Here is a 21,239-nt window from a genome sequence, read left to right on the forward strand (position 1 = left end):
AGGCAGGACAGGATCGTTAAGAAGAGAAAAAGCAATATGTAGTTTCCGAGAACCTTTCAGCGTGTTTAGATTGCAAATTGAGCCAACTGTGTCTGAACTGAAGGGATCCAAACATCTGCAATTGCCTGGCGCATCGATAAGAAAATGATGACTAAGCACTCTATCGGGCCATGGGGCACAGGGATCAATGCCGCATCTCGCCTTCTTGCACTTCATATTACCTCACAGAGCCCCATCAATATGTCTGTCACAGTAAGTTCGCATATAATTAAAGCGCTATAATATTTCTACAGCTCTAGTTTCTATGAAATGGTGCTAATTACAGCTTCAACAGTTACATACCACCCAAGGCGACCTCAAGGTCGAGCTTTTCTGCGAAGCAGTACCCCAAACCGCAGAGAACTTCCTCGCCCTCTGCGCATGCGGTGCATACAATAACACCCCATTCCATCGCCTCATTCCAGGATTCATGGTGCAGGGTGGAGACATCTCTCTCGGACCGGCCGCGCATCAAACAAGTACGAAGCCAATGCTCGATTTCGAGATCCCGAAAGGCGGCACATCGATCTACCACCCGGCAGCAATGAACCAAGAAATCCACCTCCCGTCGCTGCGACATAACGCGCGGGGCATTCTGTCTATGGCATCTCGTCCGGTGAAGGACAGGACGGCGCCTGGGTCTCAGGGCGCAACGGGCGCAACAATCAACGGGAGTCAATTCTTCATTACGTTCGTGCCGGCGCCGCATCTTGATGGCGCTAGTACTGTGTTTGGGAAGGTGCTGAATTTGACTGCCCAGGATGAAGGGGGCGATGTTCTTACCAAACTTGAAAAGGCGAATGTCAAGGTCGACAAGAAGGGGAAAGTCTCTCAGCCCAAGGAGGGTGATGATTTTGAAGCATTCAAGATCAATAACATTACTATCCACGCGAACCCATTTGCGAAGTGAAACCTTCACGCTCGAATTCTGTCATGAAAGCTGGATGATGCCCCAGGGTCGAGCTCCGAGAGCCACGCTCAGCATGAACACAACCACTAGCTTAACCTGGAGACGCTCCTGCAATCCTGTCATGTGAAGCCCAAAATTACTCACTCCCCAGTCATCTGAGTCTAGCTGCTTACCGATGCCTCTCTGCTGGCTTTCTCGATCTGTCTTGCCAGCAACGTTAAGTGGTACCGCGAAGTACGGCACACTCCGTTGGAATTACTGCCAGACATTGGGTCATGAAGATTGGTCGGCACATTTTCTCTGGCGATGTACACTTGCTGGCAAATGCTGGGCGCGATTAGATCTACTCGAGGGATCAAGATACCACAGAGACGGAAGGTGAAACTATATCGAGGTATCGAACATATCGAACAGTGTCAATTATTACCATAACTCCCGAATTAGACCACGAGATCCGAAAGAATATCTAAGTACAAAGCAACCACTGGTCCCTATTTATAAACCTTGCATTCCATCCAATTGCGTCCAACCCTCTCCAAGGCAAAATAAATCCTGCAAAATTTTAACCTGCATCTCTACTTTTGTCTGATCTGACTGTGCCGCATAAGTCAAGAATGACAGAGCCGAACACGACATCAAGAACCGAATAATTTGAACGTTTGCTGGCGCCGCTGCATTTCCAAGATACGCCTCCACAAAATCGGATGTGCTCTCCTGCATCTCCTGTCGCGTAAGGCCATACTGTTCGCCCGTTCGTCGCAGCATATGCATGAAATGACCAAGATCTCGTTCTGGTACCCCAACCGGCTCACCATTCTCGTCTAGAGAACAGTGTAGCGTCGTCGTGTCGATCATAGTGACATGCCCCGTCGCGCTGTCATAGAAGAAATTTCCAGGATGGGCATCTCCGTGCACGACAGTGGTGCGCGGACGACTAGCAATGTCACGCTTGCAGTCGGCAACAAGTTGATTCATTTTCCCAGGGAGCTGGTCCACTTCAAGTCCAGCGGAACGAATAATGTCTTTGTACACCAATGCCTGCTTGACTCGTTTCGTTGCGGCGTTAAAATACCACTCGAGATACTCTGTGCCTGGTCGCCCTTCGACGCTATGGGTGTGTAATCTGGCCAGGGTACGTGCGACTGCCTGCACGCCAGCGTTGAAGACGGATAACATGTCTCTTTTCGCAGGTCCCGACGGTAGGCGGCCTATCTGCATCATAAGCTGGTAAAGGGATACCCCGGGGGCAACTTGATACGTGACCACACCGGCTGGTTTGGTATCCCACGTCATGCGCCCAACTGCCAACGGAGCAGCAGTCTTGATGTCACCCTTGGTCTGCAGAAGAAGCCATTCAAGGCTTGACAACTCTTCCGTGATCCCATTGTCCAAGCCGTGGACGAACAGTTTAATTACAGCAACCACACGACCTTTGGATGGATCATTGGATGCTAACGATGTCTCTCCGTTCGCAAATTCATCGTTGGCGTAAGCAAAGAAAATGATAGCACCAGAAAAGCCTCCCGGGTGAGTGGGGTCCAGACTCCGCAAGTTGACAGCACAGCCCACGGCAGCAGAGACATGCTCTTCTAGCGCCGAAATAGTAGGGGCTATCTCTGGAAGACTTTGCATGACATCGTCGACCTGTTTCAAGGTCGGCTTTCCACTGCGATTTCGCGTCCGTGCGGCTCGACGCATTGACGATACCATGCTCATCCCAAGCGATGGACGAGGCCATGATGAATATGCTGGTGCAACGCTGCCATGTGCCATCTGGACTGTGTCTCCCTCACCCTCCATCGCTGAACGAAGCAGAGCCTTGGCGGCGTGCCTCCACGAATAACCTCGCATGATTCGCTGCAGAGAACGAGCATGCCGTCTCGTTTGTTCCGGGTAACATCTCACCTGGTCGATCCGATGAGCCCAGACGGCTACACGCTGGCTCGTCGGCGAGGGCACGATTCCATATGTGCTCTCGTCCATCACCACACAGGCCTGACCAAGTTCCGGTGGAATGCGACTGCGATCAAGCGCGAGCTGGCCCGCACCACTTTCCTGCGTTACTCAGGATGGGAACGCCCAGCCCGGCCACTTCGGTAAAGATCATCCCGAACCCCTCGTGCATTGAGGGCATGATTACCAGGTCCGCGTTACAGTAAAACCGCGAGACCGCGTTAGGGTCATCGGAGAAAGGGTGCATCCTGGCGAGCTCTGGCATGCCTGTCATCTCATCGACTACCTGCTGCCAGCGCCCCACGTCTTCTGCCGGGACACCCAGTACGTCCAGGGAGATATCATTGCCAGAGAGTGCAATCTTGCGCACAGCGTATACAGCATCATCTAAACCTTTGGCGGGGTCGTCTGCTCGGCCAGCGAGGAGGACCCGAAATGGGTCATTCGGCTGTCGTTGTTGCGTGCAAGCATCACCCGTGCGCACACCCGGAACTAGTTCATGGAAGCGTGGTCCCATCATGTTTGATCGTGGCCGATTGCATTGGCCCATCCACTCGCGTTCCCGTGCTTCGGTCGTGAGCACAGGCCCGACTCCAACAGCCAAATCTGCTTTAGGGAGAATCCTCTCGTCGAGCATTGCCAGCCGAGCAGCTTCAACATAGCCTAGCTCGCGTGTTTGTCCGTACCACTTCCACGCGACGTCGGACTTTCGCAGGGCGCTGGTATGTGTGATGAGTGCGAGCTTGGCTGTGGGATACCATCTCTCGCGGATCAAGGAAGCTGCGGTGCTGGAGTATCGCGAGTGGCCAATGATGAGATTGAATGGGGACGGATGCTGGTCGTCTGGAATTGGCAGACCATAATCTCCTGGCTGGTGTACCTTCGCCACATGGTAGAGCAAGGCACTGGGATCGATTCCTCTAGAGGGAATGCAGACAACTTTAGCCCAACCATGGCCCGACGATGCCAATGTGTTTTTGACTTCATTGTCAGGCTCTATCATAAACAGAGTCACTGATGCATTGGGAATTTCCGACATGGCTTTGACTAGTTCTTGATTCAACAGAGGCAGACCTCCTTTACCTGGCCCGCTGGCGTTGGCAACAACAAGCACTCTCCAGGGTTGGATCCTTTCGGGCGAGATACTGAGAAGACGTTCCCACTCAAATTTAACCTTTTCGCTGAGCTGGACAGCTTTATGTTCATCGCGTGATGTATCTTGCTTGTCCACAGCAGACCATAGTCGAGATAGCTGCGTGCGTGTTTTGAACAACCGGGCAAGACCTTCGTTGATTGGTATACCCTGCGCCTGGTATGCTTTCCAGAACTCCACCTGAACCTCGCCAATATCAGCTTCACTCATTCCGAAATCCCCGGCGTACTTGCGCAGCCGCTCATGAAACCCAGCCGCATCCATTTCTGCCGGTCCAATAGGCCGGCCGCTCGCATCCATTGAGCGAGTCAGTCCCCCGTAGTCGATCATGGTGATTCCATGAACGGGGTCCCAGAAGAAATTTCCTGGTGAGGCGTCGCCATGCAGTAGCGACGCTACACCTTCTTCCTGGAGTAATCGATCGCCCGGTCGACCAACGAGGCCAGTTGCTGTATTTGATCAGATCCAATCGCGCGCTCATACTGCCCTCGCGATGGACCCTGGATCTCTTGTACCCATCCTTGTAGCTTGTTGCGGAGCCTGTCGACAACAGACTCACTGGTGCTGCTCCATTCAGCTTTTTCCCGGTGCAGCTTGGCCAGTGTTAATGCCACTCCTCGGACGGCGGAGATCAAGTCGCCCATCAGTTCATTGAATTGACAGTCCAAAAACTCGGCGGTGGGCATATTGGATGATTGGGCCTGATGTGATTTATTATTGATTGAGATGCCATGGAGCGCGCCGCGAACAATATCATTCATCATTTCCCTTGTTTCGTCCGGGCAAGGCTGCTTCGCAATCAGTTGGAGAGTGGAGAGCCGACCAATGTCACGGATTATTGTGTTGATTGCCTTACCTGCTGCGAGCTGGTAGACAATCACACCCATAGGCTCTGCGGTGTTTTCATCGCGCGTCCTTCCCACTCCAAGGGGTCGAGCAGCAGACGGTGGATCGGAAAGAGATAACAACCTCCGGTAAGCAACGAGCTCTTCGAAGAAGTCCTTATGACATGCTGGTGGATATACTTTTGTGACGGCGACGGTCCTTTCTGGGTGGGTACTGTCCCGAACGAAGTAGATCGAACAGCCGGATTGGCCTTCTGCGCCGGATGCTTGAAGACGGTGTAGCTCGACGGAGTGGCCGAGGACGGATTCAACGATTGCGGTGACGGAGCTGGTCTCAGGTAATGCAGTCAATGTGAAGTTACCGTCGTCTTCTTTTCGAATGGTGAGCTTGTCGAGGGTGGTTGGCAAGACGCCCTCCTCCAGTCTAGCGCACTCCAAGGCGGCCATTCTATTGGGTTAGGAGGTTTTAATGGAAGAACGGATTATAGAGGGAAAAGGAGGATACCAATATATTATTCAGCTCATTCGACTGTAATCGGCAAAAAAGGTGCTCTCTTAACTCAAGCTCAAAATACGGGGATGAGACAGCGACGATCAACACAATACCATACCAGGATATTTCTTCAGCCGTGCCACCTTATGCAACATACGGTGGATCTCGGTGTGACCAGGTCGATCGGCAACAGAAAGGATGTGCTCTCCAAATCGCGCCTTCGCGGTCGTGTGGGGAGCATCGCATAGCTAGCGTTCTATTACTCCGTATGGATATGGAGCCACCGACATGCGCAACCTCATTTGTGGCTAAATAGTAGGCCGAAGCGTGTACGTCCGCATCTCCATAGCTCCTGCAGAGGCTATGTGTCTCAATCTATGGTTTAGTGGCTGAAGGGCGTAAGGAGCTACAGATCACACATCAGGTACTTGGATGTGACGTTACTGGAAGCCCAGATGGTCAATTTGCAAGGATTGATCTGAACAGCAGGTAGGGGTTATCAAGTACGTAATATCCATCTTCTCTGAGTACAGCTATACCATCAAATCAGCGCCAATCAAGCCCGCCACAAAATGACACAGGACATTTTGGCACGCACTTAGGCTGCGAGCTTGCCCTAATCAAGCCGAGGTGCCAACTCTACTCCGTACCAGAAACCGGATATTTTGATTAATAGTGGAGAGCTTACAAGTTACTATCGTATTACAGCTGAAGATCTATGGAGTCGATCCCAGAGAGCAAATCAGCATCGAACTGTCCGAGGATGAACCTGTCCGATATGGTTAGAGCCAAAGAACTTGGTCGACCCACCTTCAAACCATGGTTTCCCCGGTGCTCTTTTCCAAGGTTACGAATAAGGTTCGAGTTATGTTTAAATGTACCTAGTACTACCTTACGTAGACAGGTACATACAGTGCAGGTCGTATGGACCAATTGGCTTGTTCTCAAATTTAAATAGCACAAATACAAGAATGACAGGCTATACGCACTCTATAAGCACTAAGCCAAAACAAGATCGCCAAAGCGGTACTCCGTATGGTATACAGCCAATCTGCTGGGTCGCTAAGTTCTAGGCACTTTGTACTCCGTTCTTGTCCACATATGATGAAAGTCCTGAATATCAATAGTTTGAGCCAATATGCACACATAAACAAGGTGTGGGGCGTTTCTATGTCAGGACCATGCAAAAAACTCTAAACTGTCAGGTCACATCATGTCAAATAATATATGTCCACCATTTGGGCAATTTATCACGCGAGCTGCCCATCGAATAATAATTAGACATTCCAACCTTAAGATATGCATTGCTGTGACAAATAATCCTTCTAGACATATACGCAGTACATAGGCAGACAAATTAAAGCAAAAATCAATGGAGGATCGAAGTGCCTGGACATGGAACAGGGTATTTGCAACTCGGCGACAGGTCCACAATGAGGTAATAGGTCAAGTATTTTAATCCGTACAGACAAAAGACAAGGCGTTAATAAAGTGCTCCTTCAATTCGACCAGAGCTAGATCATCCCATGGACCAAGACCGTACTCCGTGCGGAGTACAAATTGTACTATTAAAAGGTAGCAAAATTATTCGTATAAAGCTGAACTTAATGACAAAATAGGATAGGCTTTTTGAAGCCATTGGTCCAAATAGAACGAGTGTATTTTACTGGCGGCATTGAACCCAATTAAGTAAATCCGCTTCTTTTTTCATTCCCTCTCCCTCTGGGTTTATTGGACCTATTACTATTTCAGCTTCCTTCCTGTTCCTCATGTACATACTTGTTCAAGATTAAAAATAGAGTTGGACGCCTGAGCCAAACCACCAAACCACTGGGTCCTGATATGTACGGAGTACGGAGTACAACAACAGACCTACATCATTGGGCACAAAGATCTACAATATTGAGATTGAGAGCAAGGTATTATTAACATTCAATACCAGAACTTCAATCCACACTTAAGTACAAGTAATATTTCGTATACCCAAAATACCAACCATTTGTACAAAGTGTTTGCAAGTTCCGAGGCTAGTGACCTTAGCGCTGTCTTTAGGTCGAACATGCATCGATGTGCGACAGGATCTTGGAAGCAAAATTACTAGCCAATACAGTGGCGATACTAGTCTCCATCCGAGGCTCCACTGATTGACAGCACCGTCACGATTGAAATGTGAGCACACGACAGCTCAATTGCGAACTTCCAGCTTCCAATCTCACAGACCATACCCATGCGAAGACCACATCCCTTCCCGGGCAATTCCCACTCTTCCTGTCTCAATTGCCTGGTTAGAGCCCACTTTGACATCTGGAGTCTCAGATTATCGAGAGCTCGTAGCCATGGATTCGGCTATCGCTGCTCATGAATTGCTGAAATACCTTCGCTTTGGATATCCTCCGGTTTTGCTGGCGATTCTGTTCGTCGTCTTTTTGGTCCATTCCTCCCAGGTAGCCAAAAATGCTGGTCGGAATACCAAAGTCCAATATGGCCCCGGTGGGAAACCACTGCCCAGGCGAACCCGAATTATGATGGCAGTAGCAAGGGACTTACCCGCGGAGCTTGCGCGGAATAAATCCAAAGGCTGGTTTGTTTGGTTGAATCTTTTTGTATTGGCGACCTATATTGCGGAGGCAGCAATTCATATGAGCCATACCATAATCTCAAAGTCAGAGCAGTGGTGGTGTGGCCAAGCAGTAGTGGTAAGACTCCTGCCTCCAGAATTGAAACCAAAGCTAACAAGAAACCAGGTCTTTGTCGTTGGATCTTTCTTCACTCATACCGTCATTCTCATCTCTTTACTTGATACGAACCCTGCACCATCAATCGCGCAATTTATCCCATGGCTTTCGGCCATTCCTTTTGAGATAGCAATCCTCTCGACTTCCGCCTCAATCTATTCTCACGTCCACCGTGAACCTACAATCGGAGATCCATTTGGTGGAAGGCTGCGCAGGAAAGTCACACTTTGGGAGGCATTGGAGATTTCCGCAGGCTCTGTGAGGATCTTTGTTCTCGCACTGCTTGTCGCATCCTACATTTTCAAATCTGCCCGAAAACTTCGCGTCTTTAAGGAGGCCGAAGATGCCAATGTCGGAGAGACGACCAGCCTGCTAGACTCAAGAGGCAATGCCAACTCGGATGACAGTGATGGCTTGACCGATGGCCAACAGACCCCTGAGGTAGAGGCGTGGGTACGCCCTTTGACGACTCCTTCCACCAACTGGATGGAATATCTGAGTGGCTATTCCCTATTCTTTCCATACCTATGGCCCTACAAATCCATCCGGTTGCAATTTGTCGTTGTCGTTTGCTTTGCTATATTAGTTTTGCAGCGAGCGGTAAATATCCTAGTCCCATATCAAGTGGGAGTGATCGCAGACTCGTTGTCCACCAGTGATGGAACTCTGAAAGTGCCCTGGATGCCTATCTGTCTGTACATCGTCTACCGTTGGCTTCAAGGCAGTCAAGGTTTCCTTGAGTCAGTTCGTTCAAATCTGTGGATTTCAGTCAGCCAGTATGCATACATGGAGTTGTCCACCGCTGCGTTCGAGCATGTTCATAACCTAGGACTGGACTTCCACCTGGGTAAGAAGATGGGCGAGGTTCTCTCTGCTCTCACCAAAGGCAGCTCAATTAACACTTTCCTTGAGCAAGTGACATTCCAAATGTTGCCCATGTTCATTGATTTGGCCATCGCCATCGGATATTTCCTCGTCGTATTTGACGTGTACTATGCGTTGGCTATTGCTATCATGACATTCTTTTACCTTTATTCAACGGTCAAAATTGCCTCTTGGAGAGCCAATATGCGACGCCAAATGGTGAACGCCTCTAGGCAGGAAGATGCTGTCAAGTAAGCTGCCTTTCCCATCTCTCGTCTCTGTTTGTCCAGTTAGGCTTTACTAACATATATAGGAATGACTCTCTCGTGTCCTACGAGACTGTCAAATACTTCAACGCAGAGGAATACGAGTTCAATCGCTATCGAGGAGCGGTATCAGACTACCTGCGCGCGGAATGGCATTCCCTCTTCGCACAGAATCTGATGAATATTTTCCAAAACGTCATATTTATGCTTGGCCTTCTAATCACCTGCTTCATTTGTGCCTACCAAGTTGCTCGCGGTCAACGTGCAGTCGGCCAGTTCGTGACACTCCTTACCTACATGGCCCAACTCCAGGCCCCACTGAACATCTTCGGGACCTTCTACCGATACATCCAATCTGCATTAATCAACGCAGAGCGTCTTCTCGAGCTGTTCCGCGTCCAGCCGTCGGTGGTGGATGCACCATCTGCAACACCGCTAGCAGTCTGTCACGGCCGAATCACATTTAACGACATCAAATTCTCGTACGACACACGACGACCTGCTCTTGACGGATTGACCTTTGACTGTAAACCAGGTACAACCACTGCTCTGGTAGGAGAATCCGGTGGCGGAAAATCAACAATTTTCCGCTTGCTATATAGGTTCTACAATCCGAATGGCGGAAGCCTTCTTATTGACGGACACGACACCCAAACCTTAACAATTGACTCCGTGCGAAGACACATTGGCATTGTCCCACAAGACACAGTTCTATTCAACGAGACACTCATGTACAACCTCAAATACGCCAACCAGGATGCCACAGATGAGGAAGTCTACGACGCCTGCCGCGCAGCCAGTGTACACGACAAAATCATGGCCTTCCCGGATGGTTACCAGACTAAAGTCGGAGACCGTGGACTGCGACTAAGTGGTGGTGAGAAACAGCGTGTTGCCATTGCCCGAACCATTATCAAGAAACCTCAGATTATCCTGCTTGACGAGGCAACGGCCGCATTAGATTCTGAGACGGAGCAGAACATCCAGGAAGCACTATCTGTCTTATCGCGTGGGCGGACTGTGCTAGTTATTGCCCATCGACTAAGTACAATCACCACAGCTGATAATATTGTTGTATTGCACGAGGGTCGTGTCGCGGAGAGTGGCACCCATGAGCAGCTTCTGGCTTCTCACGGTCGATATACAACTATGTGGCAGAAGCAGATTCGTGCGCAGACTGAGTCTGTGGGCTTGGGGACCTTGTCGGGGAAGATATAGATTTGTATATTTGGAAATGTTCCAGGGAGTATGCGTATAGAGTTGCCTTGCCTTTGAAGGGAAATTTCGATACTTTAACAAGGTGAAAGTATCTCAGTCAATGGTTAATCCTAATGCCTAATTTATGTATTTCTTTGCTTGGGAACAAAGTGGACGATTCGAATGTGAAATCCGCCCAGTAGGTCTAAAGCCGAACAGGTCCGAGTAAAGATCAACCAGGAAATGAAAGAACACCTACGGAGTACTTCGGAGCTGAATTGTGTATCCCATGTGGCCAATGAACTTATCCCAGAATGGCCTGGCGTAGGCGTAAGTTAGCTCTGGAGGACACCTCAGCGCCGATATGCAGGGGTGTGCTACATTTGGGGGTCACGGGGGAATACTATTCGGCCTACGGAATACTCATTGCTTTTTATTGCATTATAGGGGCTCATCTGCGTTGTGATGTGTCTCATGGCGTGTATGTACTATATATATGTATCATGCACCCTACAAAGGCCTACAGGATTTCAGCCAGCCCACTGCCTGTATTACGCAGTACAAGACAACGTTGAAATGTGCAATACATGTAATTCCCGTGACTCGATCTCGATCTGCATCATCTCGATTTCTTTACTAGTGTCACTAGTATTGAAACTGAGTTCATACTAGGCTATACGAGTATACCCTGATAAAGTACTGTTCTGTAATTTTACTCCATACACGCTTCCTAAATAATTCTAATCTGGCATTTCCACCTCGTTGACTTTGTTTCCTTACGAACCCATTACATTCTGGACATGGAGCGCATCCTTTGGCTCGATAGCCTCCGCGGCATAGCCTCAGCTTTGGTAGTGATACACCATTCCAAGAGCTCGGAACCCAAGAGTATCGTTGGGTTTTTGACCAGGTCCTACTGGGATGAACCGGCCGAAGAGAATCATCGTCTTATCCAGCTCCCGCCCTTCAGACTTCTCTTCAATGGCCCATCGATGGTGGCTTTGTTCATGGTGATTTCGGGGTATGCGATCTCTCTTCCGCTTCTGCGATGTCGAGAGGACATTGGGGCAAGTAATTCGGGGTTCTTTCGTCGATTATGCTCCGCTGCAACTCGCCGAATCTTTCGAATCTATCTGCCCTCCATCGCCATACTATTTCTCAGTCAATTTGTGTACTTTTGCAATGCGTTCCAGTGGAAAGCTGCAGATGACTGGCTAGGCGGGTTAAAGCCCTTGACAGCACCATGGGCCCATATCCAGTACGTGCTGTCAAGAATAGTGCATCTGCTGGATATCAGCAACCATCAAGTCGACATCAATTTTGATCACAATCGACCGGATATGAGAACCATAAATTACCAACTGTGGACTATGCCAGTTGAGTTCCGTGGCTCGTGTGCTGTCTACTTGTTGATCTTGACATTCTCATTTTGGAGACCGCAGCCTCGATATCTGGCATTGGCAGGTGTGGCGATGTATTGGTTTTACATGGGACATTGGGATCTCTTCGCTTTCGTCGCCGGGATTCTTCTTGCAGAGAGACACGCCGCATCAGAGTCCGAACCAGAAGGAGAAGTTGCATTATCATACTCGTGTTCACCTTTCGAGAGCCCAAAGCCCATTATCAAAGCCTGGAACAAATTCAGAGAGAACATCCATCTCCAACAGCTCCCAACATTAGTCTCTTTCATGCTAGGGATGTATTTCCTTTGCATGTGTGGCGCTGACCGGTTGGCACGGGAGTACCAATGGCTGGCCGTGGCTCGATCTCCCGAGTGGGATAATGCTGAGATGATGCCCCGGTGCTGGAGGAGCGTTGGAGCTGTTCTCACAATATATGCAATCAGCAAATCTGCGCTGCTTCAAAGACCGCTTAACTCACGGCCATTGCAATACTTGGGCAAAATCTCGTTCCCGCTTTACCTGGTCCACCCGACAGTCTATCTCCTTCTCAAATGGCCAGTTCGAGACTTCCTGTGGTGGGCAGTTGCAAAAACGTCTTATCCTGGCACTGTCGAGGCGAGCAAGCACGCTCTACCATTTTATATAGCATGGATTGGAACCATGCTCGTGTTGGGTGTTGTTATGGTGGTTGCATCTGAACTTTGGAATCGTTTCGTTGACTTGAAGTGCCTGGGACTTGCAAGGAGATTTGAGAAATGGGTTTCGTTTTAGCGGATACAGTTTCCAGAATGGACCCCCGAAATAATGAAGACTATGTATAGAAAGTACAGATATCGGGGTTCTGTCTACACTTTTATTAGGGCATAATATAGTAGACACAACAACTTTTATGACTTCATCCCTATGTATGACCAAATATTTTAATGACACCAACAAATAGTATATCACAGACGCCGTTATGCAAACCCAAAAAGAATCAGTTCATCCCCAGTATCGTGAAATGGATATACATCATGTATCTTTCGTTTACTCCTTCTGAGCAGCCTCGACCTCAGCGGCATCGGTCTCGTCCTGCTCATAACCTTCGGTCTTCATGTCTGTCAGACCGAGGTCATCTTCCTCCTCAGCCGAGCGGGTATACTCCTCAGTGGTGATCTGGTGGTCGATAGCTGGGCTGCAAAGATCTTGGACATAAGAGGAAGCCATCGGGTCTTGCAACGTGATAACGAATTTGAGCTCGCCGTTGATAGCCTGATCGAGACGACTGAAGAATCGTTGCCACTTCTCCTTATCAGAGGAGACCATGCTGTCACCTCCGGAGTGTGTGGAATCATCGACATCGAAAATGGCGCCCTTCAGCTGATCCCTGATCTCGACTATAAAAAGGGTTAGCTGGGTCAATATAGTTAAATAATAGAGGAACGAACCTAGTAATCCTTCAACTGTGGTGAAACGTCCACCGAGCGTTCCTGGCTGAACGTCCAGGTCAAGTTCGGGACTGTAAAGTCCTGCTGTATCACTCTTGAGAATATCGCGGGAGAGATCAACCTGGTTATTGACCTGGAGAGTGATACGCTTGCCCTTCTCGGGTACCTCGCCACCGGTCTTGATTGCAGAAGACTTGTAGCCGCAGTGTCCACAGTTCGTACCAAACAGTAGAACTTCCTTGAAGTAAGGAATGTTGACTTTCTTAATGTTCACCTCGGCTTCCTTATTACAGCCGGGACACTCGGCAGGAATACTGTAGACCTGGCCATCAACGATATCGAGATCATCTGGGTCGCCGGCATCGGGCTGAGCTGTGTCTTCTTGGCTGACAGCGTTGGCGTCAGCGGAAATTCCCAACTCCTCGTTCTGTTCGTGGGTACGCGGGTATTCATGGCGCTTGTATTTGTTGCCACGATCAGTGCTGTTAGGCGCAATCCAGGAGTTTCCAGTGAGATCATCCACGGAGACGGTGAAGGGGAAAGCGTCCTCGCGTGTCATGATCTTCTCAAGACTGGCGATGATAGGCACAAGGGCATTGTGAAGCTCGGGGGCTTGCTCCTTACGGAGATCTTGCTCTCCTGCCAAATTCTCATGAATGAGTTGAACCACTAGAAATAAGGAAGTTAGCGTCTTGAGATCAATCTATATAGCATGGGTCTTCACGTACTGCCTTCCACATTGGTCAGCTGGCCGGTTCCCTTCGGGACTTCAATCTCGTTGCCGAGCTTGGTCGTAAGTTTGAAACTTGAAACATCACTCCGGATGACTTGGCGCTAAAATATTGAGTTAGCTTTAGCGGTAGAAAATTCACTATAGCTGCAGCTAGGTACCTGAAGATCCTGCTCATTCTCGACCCTCAAAGTGTAAACAGTTCCTCGCTCCTGGATCTGGCCGGCCGATTTAATCGAGTTGTTTTTGAAGTGGCAATGTTCACATTCGAAACTCTCGAGGATGACGTCTCTGAAGTAAGGGACTCGGAGCAAAAGCAAGCGCGTCATTCTGATTGGAGTGAAAGTTAGCGACATGGCAAAACAGTAAGAATTGAATATGAGAAACGAACCCTTGCTCATGGCAGTTCATGCAAAGTGACTCTATTGCCATCGCGCCAGTGTCCTCATCGCGCTCCACAAGATCGCCGGGCTTTTGGAATTGCGACTCAAACTGTGCCTCGAGGGCATCATTGTCGGCTTTGCTGACCATTGTATTGGATTTGCGAGAAGAAAATTAAGGAGAAATGAGGAAGGATGTGCACTCCGATATCCACCAACAATGTATAAAGAGGGAGATGCGGGGGACGCTGTATTGAGGTGAGTCTAAAGCAAGAATTTCTTATCGCAAAAAAATTATCGGAGCCACAGGAACATTCCTTCCTGTTCTGCGCGGGGCAGGTGGGGGGGTGCTGACAAAGAGTGGGATGAGGTAATAAATTTCTGCCATACTATATGTCACCGCCCCTCATGGGCGGTGAGGTGGATCACTGTCGAGATCTACTCTACATAGATAGCTAGGTGCATGATTGCAGATCTCGATGGACAACGTGCGTTGTGCATTATGCATGAATCTAGCTAACCCACTTGTGTTCACGGTCCCCGATCTCCTTTTGTTGGATTTCCCGTTATATCCACTCAAACAACATGATCTGCAAATGTAGTTAGCATCATCTTGAAATAGAGAGTTCGGGTTGGGGGTACTTATAAGAAAAAAATGTGGCCGTTTCCACCACCAAGGTAGTAGAAACGGCAGTCCACCAGTTGTCGGCTGGCCAGAACATTCTGCTCCCATGTAAAGAACCATGTTGACGCAACGTCCAAGTCCCAATGACAACACAACGGTTCCTTAGCGGTACAGAGATCGCCCGATTTCACATTCGTCGCTTTTCAGTTCACTCCAATCAGACCCTAAGGACGAGCCTTAACCGGGAACGCATAGCAGCAGACGAGCATCGTAGACAAGCCAAAGCTTTGATCCTTACTCGAGAGAGGTCCCACAACACCCACTGCGTGGCGCATACACGTTAGCACCGACTAAGGACATCGCCCCCATGCCGACTAGAAATGGGCTGATAAGTCAAAGCGTTCGAACAATAGTAATCGCACGTTTCTCCGACCAGAACAATTGCGGTCATTCGAGAAATAAGAGGGCGAGTATCAAACGCAGGCGCAAACAGGAGTTGAGGAATGTCTGGGAGCAGACGACAACCGATGAACATATCCCTCGAACCCACAAAAGCCCACACAACCTTCACAAAGCCAAGCCCAACTTGGCCGAGACACAGTAATCTCAACCGAATCTGCTAAACGGCCATCCATCTCCGCAATTCCAGTCAACTCGCCATTGTTTCACCGACACCATCGCATGAGCATGAAGCCGAGACTCCTGTGTGTGGTACAGTACCCTTTGGGACAGGTTTTTGTTTCCTCTCCCGATTGACCCGAGGATCTTGCAGGAGGGCATGTTGTGAAGCGCACAAAGAACATCCGGAAAAATCGCTTCCTTCTTCCCAAGGGAAGGAACAATGATGGAAGTCATTGTTGAAGTCGGCGCCCATCGATCTATTCGCAAACTACTTTGCGAAGAGATGGTTAACACGGTCGGTCGGGATCTTCTGACGAAGTCGAGTCGGTGGCGGGTGCCGTGACACGAGGTGCCTAGCCGCCTGTGAGGCGTAGGAATAACAGAACCCAAGAAGTTGGAACGCAGGGGCAAGATCCCCAGGGATCCTGGAATAGGAAACATGCGCAGGAGCAGACAGTTGGTGCTAGCAGAATTGACGAGAGAATACAGGCGAATAAGTTCGAAAACACCAAATCGCTTGGGGGGAAATTTTTTGCCATCCGGAACGAGACAACAGTTCGCAATCTTCTATGTGCTCCTGAGACCAACATTGAAGAATCATAGGCAGCATAACCAAAGAACCTCGCGACAACTTCAACTGTGAAAATGCCTGGGCAATTTTCAGGGAGAGGAATGTTGATTCCGGCGAGTGGATCCTTTGGATATGCGGAGACTATGACTGTGTGTAAGGATACTGCTGTGTTCTAGGCGCGAAATCTCTGAGCCAATCAATTTGATGCCCTAGGGTATTCGAGACTTAAATGTCGCATTCAATCGCCATCTGGTCGCGCTGTCGTGGTTGCTCCTAAAGGTCACATCTGATACCGAAGTACCTGTCATGCTTCACCCGCGTTCTCTTCTCGCTGAACTGATATCCGAGGCATATGGCAACCATCCGTTTGTGACCGGTATGCAGCGTCCAGCATAGGTAAACCGACGCGGTCTCCATTTGGATAACGCATAGTAAACCGTCTTTTGTGCTCGAAAGCTCTGGCCAAGTCGGATATCTTTCACTTATTCGGACCATCACAGTCTGTTTCAGCTAATCGTATTATCCGGCATACGCAATCCGTGAAACTGTGTCCGTGAGGACATTGAACCGAGGAGTAGGCTTAGGGTTTGGCTCCAATATCTTCTGCACCGAAACGATTCGAGTCGCCGAGGGCGAGACATACGTGACGGTTCACCATTGAAGGCAGCAGACGAAAATGGAGATCTGAGAGGGTTGATCTGTACATGTGTGCCTTGGAAGGCAGGAGACTCGAGTGGCTCCACACTCAGGAAACGGTCGCGGTGCAACTCCGGCACGTCTGAACAGAAATTGGGTCCAATGAATGCCGTAAAAACAAGCAAGATTTGGAGTGGTTGAGAAACTGGTCACGGCAGTTTGAGTTGTCTGTAGAAAGGGTGTGTAATGAGCAGTGGATAGAGTAGACGGAGTTGGTGACAACAACAACACCATTTTGGGGTTGGCGCGACTCAATGCGGGCAAGCGCGACGGGCCACGAAACTGACGCGACTATCACGTGACCAGCACGTGATCACATTCCCGGCCAGTTATGACATAATCAGACACAAGCGCCAAGACCGCAATTGCTCGTGATTATTCATTCACTTGGAGGACCTGGACAAAGTTGATAAGGCCAATACCCTCATTGGCATGAATTCGGCATGATAGGATACTAAAGTCATTATGATGGGAGGTCCACAGCAAGTTCGCGAAGCGTTCGGCATTGCTCAGAACTTTCTGACCCCAGTCCTCGACCGAGGTATGCCCGTTTAGATGTCAAGCTACATTCATATCTCTGGCGCTGACTATCTTCAAGAGGAAATACAGAAGACCCAAGGCAAATCTTTGCTGCAGATTCTCAGTCAGAATTCAGGGCATGATGATGTTGCTGGTGATGATGCTTCGAGACCAACGGTGATCAATAGGGCTTTGGACATCTTAACCAGTATCCACAAATCATTTGTATCGCCCGAGGACCAATCTGGATCCCTTCAATTATGTGGGGAGGTTGACTCGCCAGCAGAAGATGCCAAGCGCCGTCGCATGCTACATGCATTGCTGGACCTGATTTCCCTGGAAGGAATATATCCTTCGCTATCATCCGGCGTTGGGATCCCCCTGCAGCAGCGGGTGATCTCGGTATTGCCAGCCGGCGTCATTGCAAAGCAGGCTCAAGCTGTTGCTAGCAGTGTACCGCACGACGAGCTTCTTTTGCGCCGTATAATCGACGTTTTGGTTGACGTTCTCTTCGACCCGAGACCAAGTCTCCAGCCGATCATTCGTGGTCGTATATTGAGTGACATAATCAGTGGCACATCCGATCTAGCTTTCAATCCAAATTCCACGGCATCATCTGAGCGGAACAGATATCAGAAAACATTGGTCAAGATAATCGATGAGTACGTTCTCATTGCATTTGCTATCTTCACGTAATATTAACGGCCTACAGTACCCCAACAACCGTCTTGCTGCCCACATTGTCCGCGTTCCTCCAGTCGGATACTGCGCAATGGTTCAAATCAACAATCTCCAGTCAGATATCGCAAGTTCCGCTACGGCCCGGCGGAGTAGTGCAAACCATCATGTTCATTGCTTCACAGTTTTCCCCAACGTTAGGCCAGGAAGCACAAGAACAATCAAACGGCCCTCATTTAACTGTCCAGGCCATCATGCAGATCTCACGGCTCCTTTCTTCTGTGCCATCTGATGTCGACCCAACTGTCTATTTTGAGACAATTGCTCCCCAACTGCTGGCATTAATAGACGGCGATGATCCAGATCTGAGGAAAACTGCGTCATACGTCGTCGGTAATGGAATTTTGGGGAAACGTGCTTATGGCGCTCCTGGTACTATTGGTCACTCCATCTTTGTGGAGCCGATATTCAATGCGCTTACCGCGAATCTCGATGCTAAATCGAGGCGATGGATCAGTCGCTTCACCGATATCGAAGGCTCCATGCCACAGCCCACGGAAGCAGATCCCGCATCTAATGTCTTGGTGGATGGCGCCACAGTGGACCTGGCTCTTGACAGACTAAGATGTCTGACGCTACAGCATCCGAACCCAGGTCTCGTGAAACGACTCGTGTATCCGATTATTCTTCCACTGTGGGGGTTGATCTGTTTCTCCCAGGAGGAAGAGCGGACCTCATTCCATGAAAGGGTTTTGTCCCTGCTCCAAACCTACTTTGGTATCTCCGTTGGAGTACAACCCCTCAAAAAGCTGGTTGATAATCTTCTTTGGGATGGAGGCGCGACGTGGACATACAATAAAGATTCCGACACTGGAATTGTGCTGCAGAAGCGAAGTGAGAAAACAAACGAGCACTCAAATCTGGTGCGACTGATCGATTCCCTTCAATCACGAGCAGAACTCTTTGTCAGCCTCATTGGCTCCGATCCTAGCAGCGAGGAACGAACCGGTGATATCTTCCTTTATGTCAGTCAAAACTGGCTAGTACAGCCCCGAGGTTCTTCAGTCTCTCACAATACACTGAATGGGGGCCCAGTTGGGGAAGGTGACAACATCATTCAGAAGCTTGTCAGTGCCAAGGTTGCGGAAAAGCTACTTGACAACTTCAAAGAAGCACTGACTCGACGCCCGCTCCGAGTTTTAGAGCTCATCAAGCAGGTCATTGATGGGGAGCTACATAGGCTTAGTGCTCACGGAACGGCGAAGCAAGGCAAAGTACATGGCAAGGTGTCGCTGTCGTCTTTAGCCAATATCGTGGAGACAAAAGACAAAGACAGGGAGGACTTAGAAAACGACTCTTCTGAGTCCGTCTCAACAGCGTTCAGTTTGATGTCTACACTGCTTGCATCTGCCGAGTTCTCTCCCACTGCTGAAATTCAACCCCTCCTTGGATCTCTTAAAAAGGACCTCGATCAACTCATTCCTTATCTCCCTTCCACCCTCTCCAAACCAGCAACGACCTCGTCTATGCTGCTAGAGATTCAGCTTGCCGCTGCAGACGAAACCACAGTCAAGGCAGTCCCCGCTCATATTCAGGACCTTGACACGCATCGTCAAGCACTTTCCAATCTCAACTCAGACCTACCACCCGTGCAGGCCGAAGGCCTATCGCTGATCTCGAAACTCATCATGAACTCGTCCCCGTTCTTGATGTGGGGTCAACTCTCACACTCCTGCTCTCACTCATCACCGACACATCTAAGACCGCCGCCAACGAGGAATACACATACCTCGGTGCAATCAAGATCGTTGGCACACTAGCATCACGCCATCCACGTACCGTGGTCAAAACCTTGGTCGAAGAGTACGCAGATAGACATGAACAACGAGGATTGGACGAAAGACTCAGGATTGGCGAGTCTCTCCTGCGCACAGTCCAGGAATTGGGGGATGCACTAGCCGGTGAGACGGCCAAAATTCTTGGCGAGGGTATGGTTGCCGTCGCAGGACGGCGTGGGAACAAGCAACAAGCACAAAAAGCCCGCAGAAAACAACTTGCCAAGGAGAGGCGGGAAAAGGAACGCGCGCAGCGCAAGGAAAAGAACCGGCCATGCCTGAAGGCTGGTCCATTTCATCTGGAGTAGCTAAGGCTGCTTCCGAACTTGACCTCACAGAACTTCATTCGGACGACGAATCCCCAGAGCAATCGGCGTACGCCACAAACGTCGTCGCTGCATGGGCTGCCGGTGCCTCTGCAGATGATGCCCCTGATGACCTTCGCATCCGGGCATCCGCTATTTCCATTCTTGGATCGGCCATCAACGTCAGCATCCTCGGTCTTGGCCCTGCCATTCTTTCTTCTGCTGTCGAACTCGCGCTTGCTACCCTAACCCTCGAGAGGGAACCGGAGAGTGCCATCCTCCGCCGGGCGAGTATTGTTCTGATCTTGGACATCCTCAAAGCTCTCGAGGCAGCGCGAGAGAGACGCAGAAACAAGGACATCGGGTTTGGCTTTTCGCTTTTAGAGGACTCCGGTCCCGACATGCAGGGACAGTCGACCATTGGTAATATACCTGCTATGCTACGCACGCTCCACTTCGTCGAGGGTAGTGAGGAGGACGGGCTCGCTCGTGGAAATCTACGCGCTTTGATCGAGAGTTTGGAGGCTTGGTCGGAGAAGTCTTTGATGTGGGGCATTGGTGCCCATGATGATCAAGATGCCTTCAATCCACAATTTGGACTGGGCGACAGGATCGCCGGTCTACAGATTGACCCCATGGCAGGGGAGAACACTGGACGTCCGCGCATCGAGGAGATTGAATGAAGCCAAGTTATAGATAAATGTGTCCAATAGATACCATTTCCCATAAACCAATATTGAATGTCTGTCAAATAAGATATAGTATGTCTGGCTGGTTATGCTAGTCATCCGACGTCTTGGCGCAGCGAAGTTCCCCTCAAATGTTCAATTGGGAACCAGCAAATATCACCAACGAATCAGCTCTCAGATTCACCTGGTCCTCCAGCATCATTGGTCTAGTGGTAGAATTCGTCGTTGCCATCGACGAGGCCCGTGTTCGATTCACGGATGATGCACTACCTTTTTGTTTTTGTCTATCCCATAGACTCCACTAT

The 21,239-nt window shown here is 49.6% G+C and overlaps 7 protein-coding genes across 7 annotated transcripts; 4 read left to right on the plus strand and 3 right to left on the minus strand.

Moving 5' to 3' along the window:
* Positions 1 to 240: 240 nt before the first annotated feature.
* cyp5 (uncharacterized protein) lies at positions 241 to 949 on the plus strand (the record flags this gene model as incomplete). The annotated part of the gene is made up of 2 exons (XM_057291972.1): positions 241 to 252; positions 335 to 949. The coding sequence occupies 2 exons, from the start codon at positions 241 to 243 to the stop codon at positions 947 to 949; spliced, it is 627 nt and encodes a 208-aa protein (XP_057146783.1).
* A 495-nt stretch (positions 950 to 1,444) lies between these two features.
* Positions 1,445 to 5,347, minus strand: N7519_005197 (uncharacterized protein; the record flags this gene model as incomplete). The annotated part of the gene is made up of 4 exons (XM_057291973.1): positions 1,445 to 2,806; positions 2,855 to 3,004; positions 3,027 to 4,504; positions 4,555 to 5,347. 4 exons carry the CDS (start codon positions 5,345 to 5,347, stop codon positions 1,445 to 1,447), a joined length of 3,783 nt encoding a protein of 1,260 aa, XP_057146784.1.
* Positions 5,348 to 7,729: 2,382 nt separating this feature from the next.
* On the plus strand, positions 7,730 to 10,476 carry N7519_005198 (uncharacterized protein; the record flags this gene model as incomplete). The annotated part of the gene is made up of 3 exons (XM_057291974.1): positions 7,730 to 8,089; positions 8,138 to 9,243; positions 9,306 to 10,476. The coding sequence occupies 3 exons, from the start codon at positions 7,730 to 7,732 to the stop codon at positions 10,474 to 10,476; spliced, it is 2,637 nt and encodes an 878-aa protein (XP_057146785.1).
* Positions 10,477 to 11,255: 779 nt separating this feature from the next.
* Positions 11,256 to 12,629, plus strand: N7519_005199 (acyltransferase family protein; the record flags this gene model as incomplete). Its single annotated transcript, XM_057291975.1, has 1 exon — positions 11,256 to 12,629. One exon carries the CDS (start codon positions 11,256 to 11,258, stop codon positions 12,627 to 12,629), a length of 1,374 nt encoding a protein of 457 aa, XP_057146786.1.
* Positions 12,630 to 12,884: 255 nt separating this feature from the next.
* Positions 12,885 to 14,546, minus strand: zpr1 (zinc finger-containing protein ZPR1; the record flags this gene model as incomplete). Its single annotated transcript, XM_057291976.1, has 5 exons — positions 12,885 to 13,234; positions 13,286 to 13,954; positions 14,014 to 14,119; positions 14,177 to 14,345; positions 14,407 to 14,546. 5 exons carry the CDS (start codon positions 14,544 to 14,546, stop codon positions 12,885 to 12,887), a joined length of 1,434 nt encoding a protein of 477 aa, XP_057146787.1.
* An 814-nt stretch (positions 14,547 to 15,360) lies between these two features.
* N7519_005201 (uncharacterized protein) lies at positions 15,361 to 15,894 on the minus strand (the record flags this gene model as incomplete). The annotated part of the gene is made up of 2 exons (XM_057291977.1): positions 15,361 to 15,605; positions 15,675 to 15,894. 2 exons carry the CDS (start codon positions 15,892 to 15,894, stop codon positions 15,361 to 15,363), a joined length of 465 nt encoding a protein of 154 aa, XP_057146788.1.
* A 1,479-nt stretch (positions 15,895 to 17,373) lies between these two features.
* Positions 17,374 to 20,928, plus strand: N7519_005202 (RTP1/Tango6 family protein; the record flags this gene model as incomplete). The annotated part of the gene is made up of 5 exons (XM_057291978.1): positions 17,374 to 17,449; positions 17,507 to 18,089; positions 18,140 to 19,716; positions 19,761 to 20,228; positions 20,249 to 20,928. 5 exons carry the CDS (start codon positions 17,374 to 17,376, stop codon positions 20,926 to 20,928), a joined length of 3,384 nt encoding a protein of 1,127 aa, XP_057146789.1.
* Between the last annotated feature and the right edge of the window lie 311 nt (positions 20,929 to 21,239).

The sequence above is a fragment of the Penicillium mononematosum genome, assembly GCF_028829835.1.
Source record: "Penicillium mononematosum strain IBT 11891 chromosome Unknown utg000003l:1.0-8172316.0:1.0-8177699.0, whole genome shotgun sequence".
Classification (NCBI taxonomy): domain Eukaryota; kingdom Fungi; phylum Ascomycota; class Eurotiomycetes; order Eurotiales; family Aspergillaceae; genus Penicillium; species Penicillium mononematosum.